Source organism: Filicampus tigris, chromosome 11 (genome assembly GCF_054856515.1).
Source record: "Filicampus tigris isolate MCC_2025a chromosome 11, RoL_Ftig_1.0, whole genome shotgun sequence".
Taxonomy (NCBI): Eukaryota; Metazoa; Chordata; class Actinopteri; order Syngnathiformes; family Syngnathidae; genus Filicampus; species Filicampus tigris.
In genome coordinates this window covers 9,808,022-9,826,634 of record NC_141227.1, presented here as the reverse complement: position 1 = coordinate 9,826,634, position 18,613 = coordinate 9,808,022, and the positions used below count along the sequence as shown (strand labels likewise).

The following is an 18,613-nucleotide window of genomic DNA, read 5'->3' as shown; positions in this document are numbered from 1 at the left end:
ATATAACCCAGTTAAGTTTTTGTTTGATTTGTATACAGCTCACAATTTGACTGACGATCCCGACAAGAGTATGTACTCTTTTTGTCAGCCTTTAGTAGCAATTTAATTTACTCTCAGAATGTTAGCAATTCCCGGATATCCGGGTTGATGAGGTGCCCCAGTGTTTTTTTTCCGACAGAGGGGATTCAACACTCCGACCTCTTGTCTTGAGCGCAACATTAGCTTGCAGCAAGCAGTCGATGTTATTGCTGCTACATGTGTCGTATCACGTCGCTACTATGATGTCAAAACAACCGGGTGGGAAATCGAAACAAGAGACTCTGTTTTCATTTGAGCTTTTAGTGGAATCTATTCGAATTGACAGTGAAAAGAAAATCTCCGACGAGCTTGTTGTTGGAGTACGACTGCTGGACTTCCCAACGCTGCTCATTTATCCGCCTGAACTGAGAGGAGATGAAACAGTGCGGCAGCAACAGCACGACAATAACAAGCGATGGGTATATTCGTTTAACAGAGGCAAGTCGTGTTTCTTCGAAATGAATCTAGACTCTCTGCATACGCAACTCACCAACACCCCTCTCTATGTTATGATTCTCGATGTGAAAGACGAGATACCCAAATTATTAGGGACGTCCCTCATCTCGTTGGCTGCTATCATGAACAGAATCAGACATGACTCCATTGAACACGATGTTGCTAGTTGCTCATCATATGGAGAGAGGGGGTCTCTGTGTATAAACAATCTTGCAGAGGAGCCGGTTGGCGTTGTTTCTCTGAGTTATAAACTGCTAACTGTGGGAGTCAGTCTACCGCCGCACGTGACCAAAAATATCCCGGTCTACAGAGAACAGTGTGCTCAGGAAAGCATCATAAAGAAGAGAGCAAGTAAAAAATTCCATTCTTGCTGTATGGGAGTTCAGTTGCCCACGCAGGACAATTCTGATGACGGTGCAATAAATAATATGGCTGCATCCACTCAGACTGAACATGACCCAATAAGCCAAATTCCTCACACAGTCCAAGAACATATGAGTTTTGAAGAGGACCTAACTGTGTATTGTCCCCCGTGTCTTTACTATTGCAATTCTGGAAAGGAAAAACATGAACCCCCTGGAACTGGATACAGATTAGTTAAACCTGACTCAACAGTTGTGACACAAAAAGACACATTCTCCGAAAATGAAAGTGAAAATTCCTTAGTGATGGACCAGGCATTGCCAAATGCGCCTAAATTATCAGCAACTGTAGCTCCAAAAGTCCTTGAGGAAGCTCTGAGACCGCTGCCTCTCCTTAATGCTCTTTTTGTTGAACTGTCACAGTTAAATGTCCAAAACCAGCAACAACAGCCTGTGTCGAATTATCCAGACTTGGCTTGGATTTATAAAACAGGTTCTACTGAAACTTCAGATGGACAAGGGAGTGCACCAAACCCAAGACCGGAGCAAGAAAGAAAGGTGGGCCACTGCATTCATTCAAAACATTTACATTCCCCCAGAATTGTTTCTCCCAAAAATATGAAGACTGAACCTAAAGGAACAATTCCCAACAACCAAAATAAAGCCTTAATTGAGAATAAATCACACAGGAAAAAGCTAGTGTACAGAACAACAAAAACATACAATCTAAGGCGGCAGAAAAACTGCACAGTGGTGAAACATCGGGACTGTATGGCATCACGCACGGCCAATGAAACACGGTCATGTACAAGTAAAGGGAAGAAAACAGCTAGTCTCAATAATTTGGTTCCCAAAGAAAATATGAAGAAGACACAAAGCATGGAATGTGTCTCTGTAGTGCAAGATACAACAAAGGTAAAACATGATATATCTAAGTTGGAAAGTCCTAAGCAAGACAGAGAAGCTCTGTCCAGCTCCCTCCCTTCTGTCGATGATGATGAAGATGATAATAATGATGATGTCACAAGCTACAAGCTTCCCAATATGAGCCTGACACGGACTAAACCACAAAAGCAAAATGTCAAACAAGACTCTTGTAAAAGTAGTAGACACAGTAGTCCCAGGTCTTTAGCGTCAGAGTCCGACAAGGAAGAAGACTACGCAGACGACTTCAACAGTTTTGAGGCAAGTGATGTTGACACCGCCAGTAGTCCCAAGCCTGCCCAATCGAGGCCTCCAAAGCTTCCTTTACTCCGTGGATTCCACACTTCAGATTCAGACTCGGAACCTGTTAAGGAGAGGCCCCTCCTCCCTGCTCCCATTAGAGGTCACAGCCCCGTACAGCGGGTTCTGAGAGGCACACACCTCATCCGGCCTCGAACACAGGACTCTGCACTCAGCTTCTCTTCTGACGAGGATGGATCGACCTCCGTGCAAATGCTATGGTCCAAGACACAGGACAAGGGGGAGACTTCTGTAGCTACGTCAGCAAGGGGCCAAAAGAGTGAGAGTAACAACCTCGTTTGGCGAGGTTCTTCAGACTCTCTGTGCTCTGATCCACAGGAGGCTGAGGAGCTGGAAGATGACCTTGGATCACTGGACTTCAGAAAAGAGTATCAACACATATCCGAGCTTGTGGCCGCCAAGCTCCCTGGTTACACAATGTAAACGCAGTGGCTACACCACATAGATAAATATGGTCATCATGGGCTTCTAGTATCGCATGTAGTATTGTTTACACATGACGTGTACACATTTATATATGGAATAAAAACATTGAATGTAGAAAAAGGCTCAATTTATTATCCGTGATTTTTATATCTATTTGTTTTTTTTATACATACATTACTCAACTAAAAAGTTGGGGATATTTAGCTGTCAGTTGAAGTTCCAGATTAACCTTAAATACAGGAAATTCTTAACAGGTGAGCTCAGTTTGACCTCCTAATTTTTAAATGCATATGTCCAACTGTTCAATGTTTTGACTTTTTGCACAACTTGCTGTTGTCGGAGGCCACCCCACACCGAGCAACATGACTGAAACCAACTGAATTGCCTCACAGTATGCGGGGTTGACCACTAGTTCTGATGAGTGGCTGACCAAAGGTCACTTGCTCTGCTGCGATAAAAAAAAATGCATCAAGTTTTCCAATTCATGGATCAAGTGAATTTTGCCATGCAGCTTCTTATCAGAGAACACGAACAGCATGTTATGCAAAGGTACTGAAACATTTGAGACTAGGACAATTAGCCTACATTCTGAAGTTCAGAGAAGGTCAAATGAAGTTCAACTGTAAAAGTTATGGTCAATATTAGGTCCATCCTAAATTGTACCCGAAACTTGAATATCACTAACTTTTTGTGAGTAGCGTACACTATATTGTGATTACTTCCCATGAAATAAAACAAACAACAAACACAGTTGTGAATGCTGTAAGATGAAGCTCAGTTAGCTGATACTGCTTTTGGCATACAACCCTTTCTGTAATATACAACTACAGTACTGCTTTGCGCTCACACCTGTCGTGAGATTTGATAGGTAAACTAAATCCAGTTCATACTAGTGTACTGTTTGATTACAGGTTTGAGTTTCAGGTTATTTCATTGTATGCAATATATATAAAATAATATGACACGTATATAAAGTTCTTTAGGCCGTGCTGTTTAATATTTTGTAGTACACTGCAGTACTAGTACACCTCCAGGGGGAATGATTTTTTTCTTCCATGTATTTCGTGATTGATCCGCTTTACCTCTCGAATTTCAAAATCATCCAAACTTCTCAGAAAATAAATTGCTTTCCCCAAATAATTATTTAAAGAATCACGTGTCGTTTTCAATACGCCTGTGTTTTTAACACGTACAATGTTTTTGAGTGCATTTTAAAACAATTCTTCGAGAGCCTTCTGCGCATGCGCTTGCTTTGTTTACGGAAGTGAGGCGGCGTGGCAGAAGGCTGCGACCAAATGCTCAAGCACGTTTTCTTGACTGGACCGCCAGGTAACAGCTTACACTCACAACACCCTCTAGAAACTTATTTACAGCTATTTTGCTCGCCACTCTTCAAGAAAACATCATTTAAATGAGGGCAATACAGTCGTTTTCTGTCCTATCAGATTTTACGAGCGACTCGTCCAGTAATGGTGCTAAACTTTTTTTTTTGCCCTCAATAAAATACACTAAGAGGAAATGTATTGATAGACAGAACAAGTAGGCAGCCTATTTCTTGAGGTGATAATTGCCAGAACATACGTAAGTGTTCATTGTAAAGATGTAATTACAATGTCAGCGGTGTGCTCGTTTTACGATGGTATGGATATGACTTTCGACGTTTCAAATAGCGCACCTATTTACTCACCTAGTTACGGCACCAAAAGACACTCACAGCTACAGATGTAATTGCTGTACTCAATTTATTTGATTGTTTTATAGTCATGGCCAAGTGTTAAATACTCCTGTAGTCTGTGTTTCTCAACCTTTATTGAGTCAAGGCACCCTTTTCCAAACCACATGGCACACCATCATACAAGAATGTCATGAAAAATGTACTGGCAGTGGCAAAAATGATGATCTCATTCCAATTTACTCACAAAATGCTTAGGTGTGATATCTGTGCCTGTTCAATTGGCCTCAAAGCTGATGACATATTATGTTGGATGAATAGCAACTAGTGATTACACAGGTTTATTGTACCTTCTGCAAACTCATGTAAAAGCATTTTTTTGGTGCCCATCACTATACATCCCTTGTATAGTTCGATATAATACATAAATACCATATTTTCCTGTCCATAAGGCACACTTAAAATCCTTTAATTTTCTCATAAATCGGCGGTGCACCTTGTAATCCGGTGTGCCTTATGTACTAATGGATGTCAGCTTTTCGTTTGCAATCATTAATTCAAATTCCTTCCAATTATGTTTGCATTCTCATTCTGCTATGCATCTTATCGCTAGCAGGCATCTATGTTTTTGTCATACCGAAGCTATAACTACTTTCTGCTTTTGTGTCTAAGAATCGTGGGAAATGTAGTCCTACAAGCCTAATGCTATGGTCAGACCGAACACAAACTGAGTGTTGGATAATGTTGAGTGCATTGACTTGTTAACAACTGTTGAACTGTTAACCAAGATAGCATTTAGCATTAGCCAATGTAATAACACAACCACCACACAACAGATCACAACAGATTGACTAGTGATGATCAAACTATTTATTCGTCTGTTGGAAGATCCTCTTATCTTATCTGCTCGAAGCAACCTCCACACATGTTGCGGCTCCCCGTGGCTTGGGAAAATAAATTATAAGTGTTCGATTGAAGTGCACGTTATTTGTCTCAAAAACGTGCATCATGTCTTCTTAGAAGGACAACGTTTTTGGCCACTTGTGGGGTTGCTTTGAGCGTCGCTACTGGAAATTTCCATTACTGGAAATATCCAGTAGCGACGCCTACTGGATACTGGATTTCGTGGATTTCCAACAGCACCCTGGTTAAATGGTAGACAATGACAGTTTTTTACCAATTCCATTTATGTCACCGCCATAGAACAAAACTCCAAGATAAACCGATCAGTACCTATGTATGTGTCAATTGTCAGCACCAATTGAGTTGAACGGTATTTCTGCTGCAGGTGTGGGAAAAACCACTCTGGTCCAGAAGGCGTGTGATGCGCTCATGTCCTCGGGCCAGTCGGTGGAAGGCTTTTACACGGAAGAGGTCAGAGAAGGAGGCCGCAGAGTGGGGTTTGATGTGGTCACAGTGAGTGGCGAAAGAGGCCACCTGTCCAGAATCAGGTAGCAGGAATGTCAAACAAGCTGCTCTTTTTTTGATGTTGTGTTTGATTAACCCCAGGATGCATTTCACCCCACAGAGACATTGCTGGTGAGTTCCACGGCAGAAGGGAGTACACAGTAGGACAGTATGTTGTGGATTTACCTTCATTTGAACGCCTGGCCCTCCCCCTCTTTAAGAAGGTACACTACACACTGCCGTGCCTGTTATAATTACCCTTTTGAACAAAATCATAGAACGCTGCCATTTATTCCTGCTTAACAAATCATCAAACCTTTTGATTTTCTCAAACCAGAGGGCATAATTGGAAGCCTGCAAACACATAAATTCCAGAGTGACATTTTTAGTAGCGGTGGTGCCGTCTGGCTGTCACTGACCGTGAATATCCTGCTTGTAAAGTGAGCCCGGTGTGCCGCCTACACATTAGCTGCAAAGGAAGGTGTCATGGTGCTGCGTTTTCCTCTTATCTCTTGTAAACGTTTCTCTATAATCACAGTAAACCACTTTCTGTGCGTTCACAGCCCTATTCACATATGTTACATGCTAACACGAGGAACTTTAATTATTAATAATTATAATTAATTGTGTCTTAAAGAGGTGAGACGACTCGGATTGCCGTTCTTGACTACAACCAGCAGAGACACTGTTGATTTAATCAAACTCATTTAGACTCATTTGTGGCCTAATGAAAAACATAATGTCAGCTAAGGTCTACATCAAAGCAGGGGGGAATTCCAGAAAGCAGGTAATGTGTAAACTTTGTGTAAACTAACCTTGAGATGAGTGAAAATCAGAATTTTCTGGTCCAGAAAGATAAGTGAGAAAAATTCAGAGTCAGTCACCACCATGATAACAAATTCTGTGACCTGAACCTGCTTGATGGCAGGTTTGGCATGCTGAGCCTTGAGTTCATACCGGTCTCCTTCCACCTGAAAAAAAACATGGCTTGTCTGTTTTTCTCTGATTCTACGCTATCCCAATCCAAGAGTAACTTCTGATTGACTGGTATCACTTTTTATCAAACACAATCATGTATCTTAAATTCTGCGGCCATATAGTTCCATTTCTCTCCAATCTCATACGCCGCAGACGGGAGTTTTGTGTAGCGATACAGAGCATATTGCTTAAAAGCAACGGTTTGTCAGCTGGTGGGAAAAGTCACCTTTGCAGTAAAATCCGTTAACTGTAATGGTGGTTATCGCTGAGCACAGATGGATGTAAAAATCATCTGAACACATATTCTGTGTTTTATCAAATTATGATAGACATGCTGATGCTCAGATTGGCATCAGTCTAATTCAGTGTCTGGCAAAGGCCATGTACAGCAGTATAATGCATGCATACCTGTGAACATGTCAAAGATGGTCAGTAAGCTGCCTTAATATTAGTTGTTTTTGGCAGAGGATAAAGAATATATGCCTGCAGGTATTGTTATATTGTCTAAGTGTAAGTATTCTCTGATGCTGAATTGCACCTAAATGACTATAGTTATAGTCACTATACACCTACATTAGCACCTCCAATTCCCAAGGTTAAAGTAAGATATTTGACATGTTTCACTTTGTTGCCAGGATGTATCAAGATGTTAGGCTCCGTTGATGATGTCTATTTGTTGTCGGCATGTACACGCTTAGACAAAGGTGACCATAATGCAGGTTATCGAACTAATACAGATCAGCTGCTCTAGAACACAAAACCTGTACTCAGATTTTTAGATTTGAGAGGAAGTCAACTCAGATCTCAGGTTCAACAGACTACTGTTGAACCTTTTTTCTGGAATACTCCCCAAATCTGATATTACACAACAACTCCTCCAGGTCGTAATACAGTACAGCTCCACCCTTTCTGTGTGGCGTATGCATGATCTCCCTATGCTTGCGTGGGTTCTTCCTCTCACATTCCAGAAACATGCATGTTACATTAACTGAAGACTGTAAATTATCCATAGATGAGAATGTGAGTGTGAATGGTTGCTTGAATTTATGTTCCCTGTGATTAACTGGCAGCCAGCTGAGGCTGTACCCCGCCTCTTGACCAAAGTCAACTGGGATAGGCTCCATCTTGTCCACCCTTATAAATGAGAATGAGCGCTATAGAAAATGGACAGAGGGACAGTACTGGCATGGAAAAATAGAGTGCTGAACTTTCAGCCATTGCTCCTCCCATTGTTTTATTGCAACCCTATACACTGATGGAAAGTAAATAGTGAGTTTACAGACTAGTGTAGGTAGCACATCAGTATCACTGCATTACTTTAGTAAACTGATTGTTCTAGCCCAGGGGTCGGCAACCCGCGGCTCCGGAGCCGCATGCGGCTCTTTCATCCTTATGTTGCGGCTCTGCGTGGCTTGGAAAAATAAATGATAAGTGTCCGATTGAAGTGCATGTTATTTGTCTCAAAAACATCTTAGTAAGTCAAAAGTTTTTGGCCAATTTCATTTGTGGTCCTATATTGGATACCTATCGGAATTTTTTTGCAATGCGATCGCAGTCGGAACCTCCAAGTCGCATACATCCGACATTGACGTCAGGAGCCCAAAATGCGCTCTGCGCGGGCGGAGGGACCAGTGAAATCAGTGCGGCTATTTTGTCACTGTCGACTGAAAATGACATCACAGATGCTCAGGTAACGACCAATCACGGCTCAGCTTCAGAGAACAGGTGAGCTGTGATTGTTCGTTACCTGAGTCCTGAGCAAGTGTGATGTCATTTTCAGTTGACAGAAGTGACAAAATGGCTGCCCCCTGAGATGGGTGAGCTAAAAAGGGGTGGATTAACACTTATTCCACAAACGCAATATTAATCAGAATGCCTTGTTTCAACTAGTGGGCCTACATAGAACAAAATAAGCTTGCGTTGACTTCCCTTTAAATTAAGGCTAAATTTAAATGTGCGTATGATTGACCTGCGATTGACTTGCGACCAGTCAAGGGTATACCCCACATTTCCTCCAATGTCAGATGATATACGCTCCAGCTCAGCCGTGACCTTACTGATGACATTGTTGAAAAAAAACAAACATTTTTTTTAGAGTTTACTCACAAATTGAAACTGGTACTTAGCATTTAATGTAAAATAACTGAATCATTAGTCATTCATCTTCCCTACAGTCCCTATTAGATTTCGTGTTATGCTGTGTTCAGGTTGGCTTGGAAGATCGGACCGGCAAGAAGGTGTTTGTCCTTGACGAGATTGGGAAAATGGAACATTTCAGCCAGCCATTCATCAAGGCGGTGAGACGGACACTAGACTGCACTTCCTGCACAGTCTTGGGCACCATCCCCATCCCTAAGGGGAAACCGCTTGGCCTGGTGGAAGAGGTGCGGATTAGGAGTGATGTCAAGGTCTTCACTGTGAGTACAAACAAATACTGTACACTCGCTAGGAAACGGGGGGGGGGGGGGGGGAGTTGAGGGGGCTGATATGTAGGTCAGTTTGAAGAGCTTTTAGTAGCTGTAGGACCATGTTTACACTTTTTGTCACACGGTTTTATGAGACAACCAGTCTGTGGTGTGTTGCACAGAGCCATGAACCGCATTGTCCCAATCCTATAGCAGGATTAACAGCAAATCATGCGTGACTGATTAAACAACAAAGGCTTGACTGAAATGTCCAGATAATTTATCATGGGGGACTCCGTTATAGATATTGTCATGTTAAGTGCTGTTACTTACTTATCCTACACAAGATTACAGTATGGCGCGGTGTACTGTGTGACTGTTACTGTCAGACAGAGATCAGGCACAGTATTTCCAATTTGGAGCTTGATAATCCAACATTGCACACACCAAATGCTGTCATTTTAGCTTCTCAAAATAATTTTGTTTGTTTGTTTTCTTGCCAGGTGACTAGGGAAAACCGAAATGCCATTCTGCAAGATATTCTATCAGCTGTTCGGGACTGTTTAAAATAACAAAGCTAACAAGACTAACTCTCGAAATGTAAACATGCGTTTAAAAATCAATTGATGCCTAGTCCCTTGTTCAAGTATACTTCCATGTAGTATAACAGGTTTGTCACTAACCACCCAGCTGTTCAATGAGTACACTATTTAGTTTTGCTTTGCGCCTTGCTCAAAATGGATTCTGTGCTCGATAATTAATGGATCACATAGTATGTTGCTATTTGTTGTCAAATTGCGAGTCTTCACGATTCTTACCCGTGCAATAATTGTGATTATCCCCAAATAACGACAGCGGGTCGCTGTTTTCTTTGAGGATCAGATCATTAAAATCCAATCAACATACTGTATTATATTTAACATATGCTTTATAAATTGGAGAGCGGGAAAATAAAAGTTTTTGTTCTCAGCTGCCTTGTGTTTTTTCTTGCATTTTCCATTATTGGGTCCTGTACATAGTGTAATTGCTGTCTGATGCATGTATGCTAAATTTTAAAAAACAATGGTTTTTGAGAGTGTGCAGAACACAGATCACAATTTTACTGGAGTGTAGTTGCAGATTTTGCTTGTTTACAACAGTACTTGAGAGGGCAACATGTTACAAAGATTTATGGCATTTTTGACCTTGGGTTGAAGGTGTAACTTCATAAGAGATTCTACTGACCCTGACCCACTGCACATTTTGGTTTTGTTTGAAATCAAAACAAAGATAAGTGAAATTTTAACATTTCTGTCATTTTGACATTTTAGAGAACTTTATTCACTGTAGAAAAATATAGGGACTATTGTTTAAGTTTTCATTTAACTTTTTAAGACATGCTGATAAATAACCCTGCGAGCTCCCTGAACTTTGTTTGAATTTACAAAGAAAGATGTACAGTATATTGTCAAAAAAATTATAATTATAATTAAAAAACGTGCATTACGCAAATCTGTTAAATTGGTCATAAAACACATGCTTAGAGACATTTTAACAAACTTTAGAGTTGTATTTTTTTTTAGATGTTGACGTCAATATTTTCCATTTTGCTGAAAATGAATATAAGCTCCAAATGTCGGTAATTGGCCTCCTTGACTACTAATAATCAGTATCGGAATCTGCCCTTAAAAAAACACATCAGTGTACCTTTATTTTTATTTCCCTAAGATTCATTCATTTTGGGATTTTCCTCTTCACCTCTGGTCATCCTGTGTTTTCACACATATGGTCCATATGGTCTCAGATTACTCTTAAAGATAAATATTATCACTGAGTTTTAGGGGATTTTGGAGTTGTCAGATTGCATTGAAGATAAATATTATTCCTGACTTTTAGGGGATTTTGGAATTGTCGGATTGCATTGATGTGGGATTTAGACAGTTGCTGCAGTTTAAAGAGCTCTGATGATCTCACATCTGCTAAGGGAGATCAGTAAAATTTGAAGAAAAGTGTGATACTCAGTCAGAAACGTGTGTGTATAAATATATATGTATATACTGTTTATACACTATATCATATATCTACTGTATCTCTATCAATGTATATCTATCTATCCATCCATCCATCCATCCATCCATCCATCCATCTGTATCCTCTTGGCTGAGTTCATACTTTCAAATCGACAGCAGATATTAAGGCATATATCAAGAGCATTCAAAGTTCATGGTTGAATCAGACAAACTTCACTCTTGTGTGAGCTTTTAATCTGTCAGGTGGATGGAAGTTTTTGAAATAGAAAGCCAGCAAGAATATTGGCCTCTTCTCCAAAGAGTGCCCGGTCATTTCAAAGTGAAACTAGACTTTTGGCTTATTTTTAATATCGCTTGCATAAGTGATGTAAGCTGTCAGGCCAGCTGCAGCGAGAACAGCCAGCTGTGATGTGCGTCAGACATGCTGCTGCGCCAGCATCTGCTCTTTGGCCACCTCTCACGTCCCTCCAATAGTTGGCACTCCAAAGCAACATTGCAGTGGTGCCGCTTCTCATCTTCCATTGCGGTTATTTTGGCACATACTGTAAATATTGGGAAATTGGAGTTGAGGCAGTCCACAGTGCGGTGGGAGCCGCCGCTCCTGATTGGCATGTGATTGTAAGCACCCTGCTGCATGAGAGCAGAGGGATTATGTAAGAGTGACACAGACCTTTGCCAGGTTTATCCCATGTGCTGTCTGGATACTTTTTATGTGTCATGATGTGATTCGATGTCATGTTGTATACATATGGTGATTATGGTTTTGTTTGTTTGTTTTTTAGTGATGCTGTACTCACTTGGATTTGCATTCGAGGTCCAAGTGCCCAATCCCAATTTAATACCTGTAACAGTTTGAACATTTTTACATTTCAAATGACATATCTAATACAGATGTGTTTGTACATGAAACAAACAACAGTAAGTGTCAACACTGTGCAGTGACAACTCTGGGGTAAAATATAATAGATATATCGTAAATATATTCTAAATTACATATCCATTATTTGGACTGGTGCTCTATGCCATGTTCAAGAAAAGTTGGTGTTTTTAATTATAATGTTTGATTGACTTATGGACACATTCATCACAATTCCAAAACAGTATCGATACTTGTTATCAAAGATTACGCGAGTGTACATACTTGAGCTCGTAGTTGGTCTGACAAAGTAGTATGGGTAGTTGAGGCATGAAAATGATGCATAAAATCACATCATGCCCATAACGTTCACACAGTCCCAGCCACTCTTATCAATGACGATAGACAACGACAAAACGTTTTCAGAGAAACAGGGACAAAACATTTTCAATTTTGCTAAAATAGAGGTGCATTTTGGTCATGATAGATAAATCTAGCGTAATTTATGTATGTAAGCTTTGTTTAATAACATGGCTAGGCCTGTCACGATAACGGTTCTTTTCCAGATGATATATTTTCCAAGAAACGTGATAAACAATGTTATCGTTGTTGTTGTTGCTGTTGTTTATAAAAGGCACTGATATAGTGATGATGTTAGAGCAAAAATAATTGAAGTTCATCGTTTTGAATTTAAGAATAATTGTGACTAATTTCAGTGTAGACAAGATAAATATTTCAGTATTGATACTGTTTAAAATATTTTTGTTTGCTGTTTACCCATTAGATTTTTTATAATGAAAAATAGGGACCTTGGCTAAAAGTTGTTTTCCAACTGATCTTATCAATACTCAGCTAAATAAAAGCACAAATAAATCCATTTTATATAATGAACATAGACTGACGTGTTTGTATAAATGTATAGTGATTTCAAGCCAACTGTATACTCCTCGAGTCCGCTGATAGTGTAGTGGTACACACGCCTGAGTTGTGTGCGGGCAGCGTGGGATCGATTCCCGCTCAGTGACAGTGTCTATGTGTGCCCTGCGACTGGCTGGCGACCAGTTCGGGGTGTAGTCTGCCTTCGCCCATTGACGGCTGGGATAGGCTCCAGCAACTCACCGCGACCCTATATAGGATAAGCGCTTTGGAAGATGACATGACATGTATACTCCTCAACGCACCAGCATTGGAGACATAAAGATTCGTTACTCTGGTCTCACTGTCAATTCTGGCACTTGAAATGGACATTTGGTGCCGGTTGCCAATCTCTTTATGTTCCTGGTGGATGTAACGAAAGTTCGCAGAACCAATTGTGCATAAACAAGCAACGAAACAGTACAAAAAGAGCACCAAAGAGGTCTGTGAGCGGATGCGCACGGTTGCGGCAGCTAGCATTAATGCTATGTGGCTCTGGCACTGCTATACACTGCTGCGGCTCATTAAAGCTACACTCCGCAGGATTTTTCCCCAAAATATCTTTACAATATCCTTTTCATTTGACCATTTATGACTCACACGTCCTTTAAATAGCAGATTAATTTCACACTTAAGATGTTCACAGTGGGTATTCTTGCAACCCTCTGGAAAATAATGTTCAGACTGTAATCGGGTTCGAATTTCCAGCGCTCTTTCTGCGAATGTGACGTAATTCGCGTTCTCATTGTCTCACAGGCACGCGACCAGAAGCTATTATTTCGCCATAATGGAATCTACATCCGCTCAGAAGAGACCGCCATCTAACACGCCCCAGACAACCATAGTTTTTCTGAGGAAGGCAAAAAAAAGGAAATACATGACAAGTGAAAACGTATGCTTGTACGAGAACTTGCATCGTGCACACGAAGAAAGCTGTGTGCACTTTTATTTTTTGGCCACAGGTGGCAGTAACGATTAGAAACTCAAAATCCTGTGGGGTGCAGCTTTAATAAATGGGAAAAAGATCTGCTTGGGTCTCTGAACAGAAGGGACACTCACATGCGAACCAAAGTGTTTAAATGCGTTTTAAAAGTTGTCCACCCTTTTTGTTGATGTTATGACGTACAGTATGTAAACAAACATGCATGGAAAAGACCATTCATTGAGTCTGAAAAAAAATATTGTGCCCATTTTTTCTCACTCACCAACAAGTCGCTATAGTAATTATCGTGACAGGCCTAAACATGACTCACAACCATCTCCCTCTTATTTACACCACATGGCAAGCGCTAAATTTTGTCCCTTCGTCATTACGACGACGACCTTAGTTGGAGGCACATTGAAGCTGCATTTAGAGCCTGAAAATCACTCAGTTGTGGCCTATTTCTGTTGCATCATGTTCAGCAGTTTCTCGCCCAAAGTCAGCGGGGATTGGCCCCAGCTCGCCCGCAACGCTAAAGAGGACAAGCACGAAAGATTATGGATAGGCGGATGGAAGAAGATAGATCATCGACGCATTGTGTTTAGTGACACTTTCCAGATGTGGTCGTAACATGCCTAGTCTTTCATTACTGTAAATACCACATGTGACCATTGTGCAACTGTCCCCAACAGATCCACTTTCAGTGATATGAAACCTTTAATGTTCCCTAAGCTTGGGCAGTGCCGCGTTAAAAGCCACGCCGACTGGCTTGAATGGATATGCCTAAATATCCATATCTCCGAGATACATTTGCACCAAGCTGTGGGACAGATGTCTGTCTGGCACCACGCTTCCTTTATCCCTTCGCACAGAAACTCAAGGAGCTTACTGACAATCTAGGACAAAAGAGAGCTTGCAGTGAGAGGAATGGGGGTGGATGGTGGAGAGCTTGAAGACATTGCTGTCAAGATATTATTATGTTGGTGTGATGGCAGCTGTAGTCCTGTGCGAAATTATCTTTCTTACTTTAAAGTGGAAGTCAACCCAAACGTGTTTTTTTTTAAGAATATGTTCTATGCAGGCCCACTATAGTTGAAACACAGCATTCTGATTAATATTATGTTTCTAGAATATGAGATAAGCAACAAAATCCATCCGTTTTTAGCCATCTCTGGGGGTGGCCATTTTTTCACTTCTGTCAACTGAAAATGACATCACACACCCTCAGGGCTCAGATAACGAGCAATCACGGCTTAGTTTCCGAAAACAGGTGAGCCGTGATTGCTCGTTGTCTGAGTCCTGAGGGTCTGTGATGTTATTTTCAGTCAACAGAATTGACAAAATGGCTGCCCCCTGAGATGATAAAAAAACAGGTGGATTTTGCTGCTTAACTCATATTTCATATTAATCATATTGCCTTGTTTCAACTAGTGGGCCTGCATAGAATATATTCTTGAAAGAAATATGTTTGGGCTGACTTCCCGTCTTTAAGGGCCTTTTTTTTCTTTCATTTTTTCAAAATTGAACAATTCCCAAGTGCCTTAATGAAAGGTCTCTGATATTCTTCTGTCAAAATATGCAAAGGATGAATAATTAAAGCACACTTAATGTTCACTTATGACACTGGAATTCTCGAGAGGGGGCAATTCTGCCACGTGTGAAGGCAGAGCACAACTTTGATTTCAATGTGACGATGTGAGCAGCTCCTCACTGTTGCCAACGTTGTCATGACTTTATAGCGACTAGTTTCCAAATTAAAAAAATAAATGAGCAACAAACAGTGACTTTTTGTGGCGTTATTGGAGACTTGCGGAGACTTCCTTCAGAGTAGTGGATGTTCACCTTGTGTCCGGACTGCAAATAAATGGCACTTGCGCAACGTTTTTGGCTAATTTAACATTCAGCTATTTTTTGTGACTGTTCAAGTACGAGCAAGGTTAGTTCTTCCCGAGTAACACGCTGAATTGGGTCGGTCTCATGCAGTAAAAGGAGAAGCTCTTTAACGCTGGCTTCCCAGTAAATTGGTGCTTCGAAGGTAAAACAGTCGAGCCGTGTCCAAAGTGCAGTTTCAGCTCTATGCCTTGATCTACGTAATTAGATGGGCATCAACACAGCAGCAACTATTGCTTTCCAACATTAAGACACGTGGACAGTGAATCTTTACACCCCACAGCATTCCACCTTGCCTATACAGTACTGGTACTTATGGTATCTCAGATGATGACAGATTCAAATATTGCCTTTAAACAATATCTTGGAATGGGAATCAAATTTATTGTCATTGCACGGATCACAGTTACAGAGCATTTAAATTTGTTTTACAGTTTCAACACATCTATGCTGCATTTTTTCTTTTCTTTTCTTTTTTAACAGCAGGGAGGTCGAAAAAGTTCTGAATGACACTATGATGAACAAACTGTAACTTGCACTACTGCCTGCTAAAAATAAACAAAAAGAAAAATTAGAATCATGCTTTTGAGACTCTTTGTTGCCTTTTCCCATTAACCCTTACTCATACCAAACCATGACCCCAAAACCAAGGTACGAACCGAAATTTGATTACAGTGAACCATTATATTGTTACCTTTATCTTCTACAGTATATGGTATGTCTGTCTCTGAGCTTTCAGCCTGGATGAAGGCACACAATTTTAAGATTATTATAGTGCACTTTTTGTAGTGTGTTTTAAGAATTATATATTAGGGCTGGCAGAGGTTTTTGACTGTTTTAGCTACCACCGCTTAGAGGTTGGTGGGACAGTCATGATGGCTGTTTAGGTTCACATGAAGTATGTACATTCAACAACCGAAAGGTTTTTGAAACAAAAAAAAATCAGCTTAATGTGTCTTCTGTTTCTTTCTGTTCAAATCTGACACCAATTAATTGTGTGATGAATTAATTACAACACCTTTAATTAATTCCTTTTTTTTCTAATTGTGTCCCATAAGAGACCCTTTGAAAGAGTACACAAAACAGACTCATCAGTATTGTGTGTAGGCTGTGACAGCAGCCACCTGGATTTCATACACTACCAAAAAGCAATAATTAAGCTTCCGTTTGGTTCAGCGTGGTAATTAGAGTAGCAGTGATCCACTGTCCTTGATAGGGTGAGCAGTTTAATCCAAAAGGGTCCAAAGACCTAAATGTCATACGACCTGGATCCTTAACCACTGTTCCATGCCATCCTTGTTTTTTTTTCCACTCAGAGGTCGAACGACATCTGTCTTCCATCACATTATCTTGATGTTGAAGTATTCAAGTAAGATTGTTGTATTGTATGCTGCATTCGTCCCTCAACCTGAGCCTTTAATCCAGCGACAAGTGGCTGTGACACAGCAGCAGAGTGCGTTATAATGTCAGCGAGGGGTGGGGGGTTAATCCCTCGCAGCGGTGGCCTTAGGAATGGAAGCTGCCATCGGATGATGCAGAGGTCAGAGTTCACAGAGAGGGTACAAGGATCGAGGGTAAGATGATCAATTGATAGGCCTTGAGGGTTACAGGGAATGCGGTTGTCATTTGTTGACACGCAGACAAAAGGTGCCAGATTGTCTTCATTATGGTTTGAAGGTCATGTTGTTTTTCAGCGAGTTGAGGAATTTCATGTAGACATGGGTAGCAAAATGCCCCGAGCTACCACTATAGATGTCGAACGTCTTCTCGGAAGAGTAGAAGCTGCAAATGCGAGCACCGACTTAATACGTTCTTCTGTTTTCACTTGTTTTAAGAGCAGGTATCCAATATTTTTTGTAAGTCCGCAAATTCGACATTGATGTGACACATGGACATACTGAGTCTTATGTACATTGAACAAACTGCTGTGTGAGTCATGCTGCAGTCAGCTCAGTCAGAGACTTGATAATGGTTCACAGATTACTGACCTACAATGATGAATGCTCCTGCTAGATGAATTTGGCAAATTTGGACCACAAATAAGGATCTTTAGCGGTCTCTCTCCATTCCACATGTTGCTGTAGCGGCTGTGTGCATGTGTGTATGCATGTGTAAGTGCCAAAACTTGGGAACTGACGGGTGAAGCAGTTTGTTGGGCCAGAAGGAGTTATGCACCATAAAGCCAGATGTGCGATATTACAGGTGACATTTTATTTGTATTCAAATCTCCAAATGTATTCCTCCATACGGTCTTGAAATAATTGTCTCACATCTTGAAGAGGTGAAAGGATTGCGGAATTCCAAAACAACATTTGTGCAAACTTTATGCATACTAATAATAATTCTTTTTATGACAAATTCAAAACAGCTGCACTAAATCATTATTGTTAAGTTGTTTTGTAATGAAATTTCGCTGTAACAAACCAGCACAAGCAGTATCAAACTGCAGGTTTTGTGTAAAAAATTTAATTAGTGCTAAACACATAGGAAGGAAACAATTATGTACGGGCACTACTTTAATAACTTAAGTGTATTGTGTTATCACTTTAGTATGCAAATGTTCTTTCAAAATAGACTTCCTGCGGAGCTGTTTTGTATGCACACTGATAAAATACAAACACCACATCCATTTATCAATTTTTTTGCCATTTACATTCATTGAGGGGGTTGGAGCTTATTCCATCTGATTTGGAGTGACAGGTGGGGTATACCTTGGACTGGTCACCAGCCAATCACAGGTCAAATTTCAACACTCACACACACCATTATAGACAATTTAGAACTGAGGTCACCAATTTTTTTGAAACCGAGTTGGGTGCTGATTTATGTCAAGGGCTACCGGTTTCATAAAGACTTTTCAATTAACAAATGTACCCACTATATCTTTAATTATGTTATTAATAATGAATGCTTATTATGTATTCGAAGAAGCTGATCATGTTAATGATTTCTCACAATAATTATCAGCAATGATTTAAAAAGGTAGGAAACG

General features: G+C 40.6%; 2 protein-coding genes across 2 annotated transcripts; both read left to right on the top strand.

Moving 5' to 3' along the window:
- The first annotated feature begins 130 nt into the window (after nucleotides 1-130).
- On the top strand, nucleotides 131-2,681 carry map10 (microtubule associated protein 10). The gene has a single exon (XM_086044757.1). It carries the CDS (start codon nucleotides 240-242, stop codon nucleotides 2,562-2,564), a length of 2,325 nt encoding a protein of 774 aa, XP_085900883.1. The 5' UTR covers nucleotides 131-239; the 3' UTR covers nucleotides 2,565-2,681.
- Nucleotides 2,682-3,796: 1,115 nt separating this feature from the next.
- ntpcr (nucleoside-triphosphatase, cancer-related) lies at nucleotides 3,797-9,998 on the top strand. Its single transcript, XM_086045217.1, has 5 exons — nucleotides 3,797-3,896; nucleotides 5,528-5,690; nucleotides 5,768-5,870; nucleotides 8,832-9,041; nucleotides 9,533-9,998. Exons 1-5 carry the CDS (start codon nucleotides 3,863-3,865, stop codon nucleotides 9,599-9,601), a joined length of 579 nt encoding a protein of 192 aa, XP_085901343.1. The 5' UTR covers nucleotides 3,797-3,862; the 3' UTR covers nucleotides 9,602-9,998.
- The last annotated feature ends 8,615 nt before the right edge of the window (nucleotides 9,999-18,613 follow it).

Coding starts and splice junctions, on each gene's coding strand:
- ntpcr (XM_086045217.1), top strand. CDS start 3,863: ATGCTCAAGCACGTTTTCTTGACTGGACCGCCAG. Junction 3,897..5,527: donor TTTCTTGACTGGACCGCCAG/GTAACAGCTTAC, acceptor TTTCTGCTGCAG/GTGTGGGAAAAACCACTCTG. Junction 5,691..5,767: donor GGCCACCTGTCCAGAATCAG/GTAGCAGGAATG, acceptor TTCACCCCACAG/AGACATTGCTGGTGAGTTCC.
- map10 (XM_086044757.1), top strand. CDS start 240: ATGTTATTGCTGCTACATGTGTCGTATCACGTCGCTACTATGATGTCA.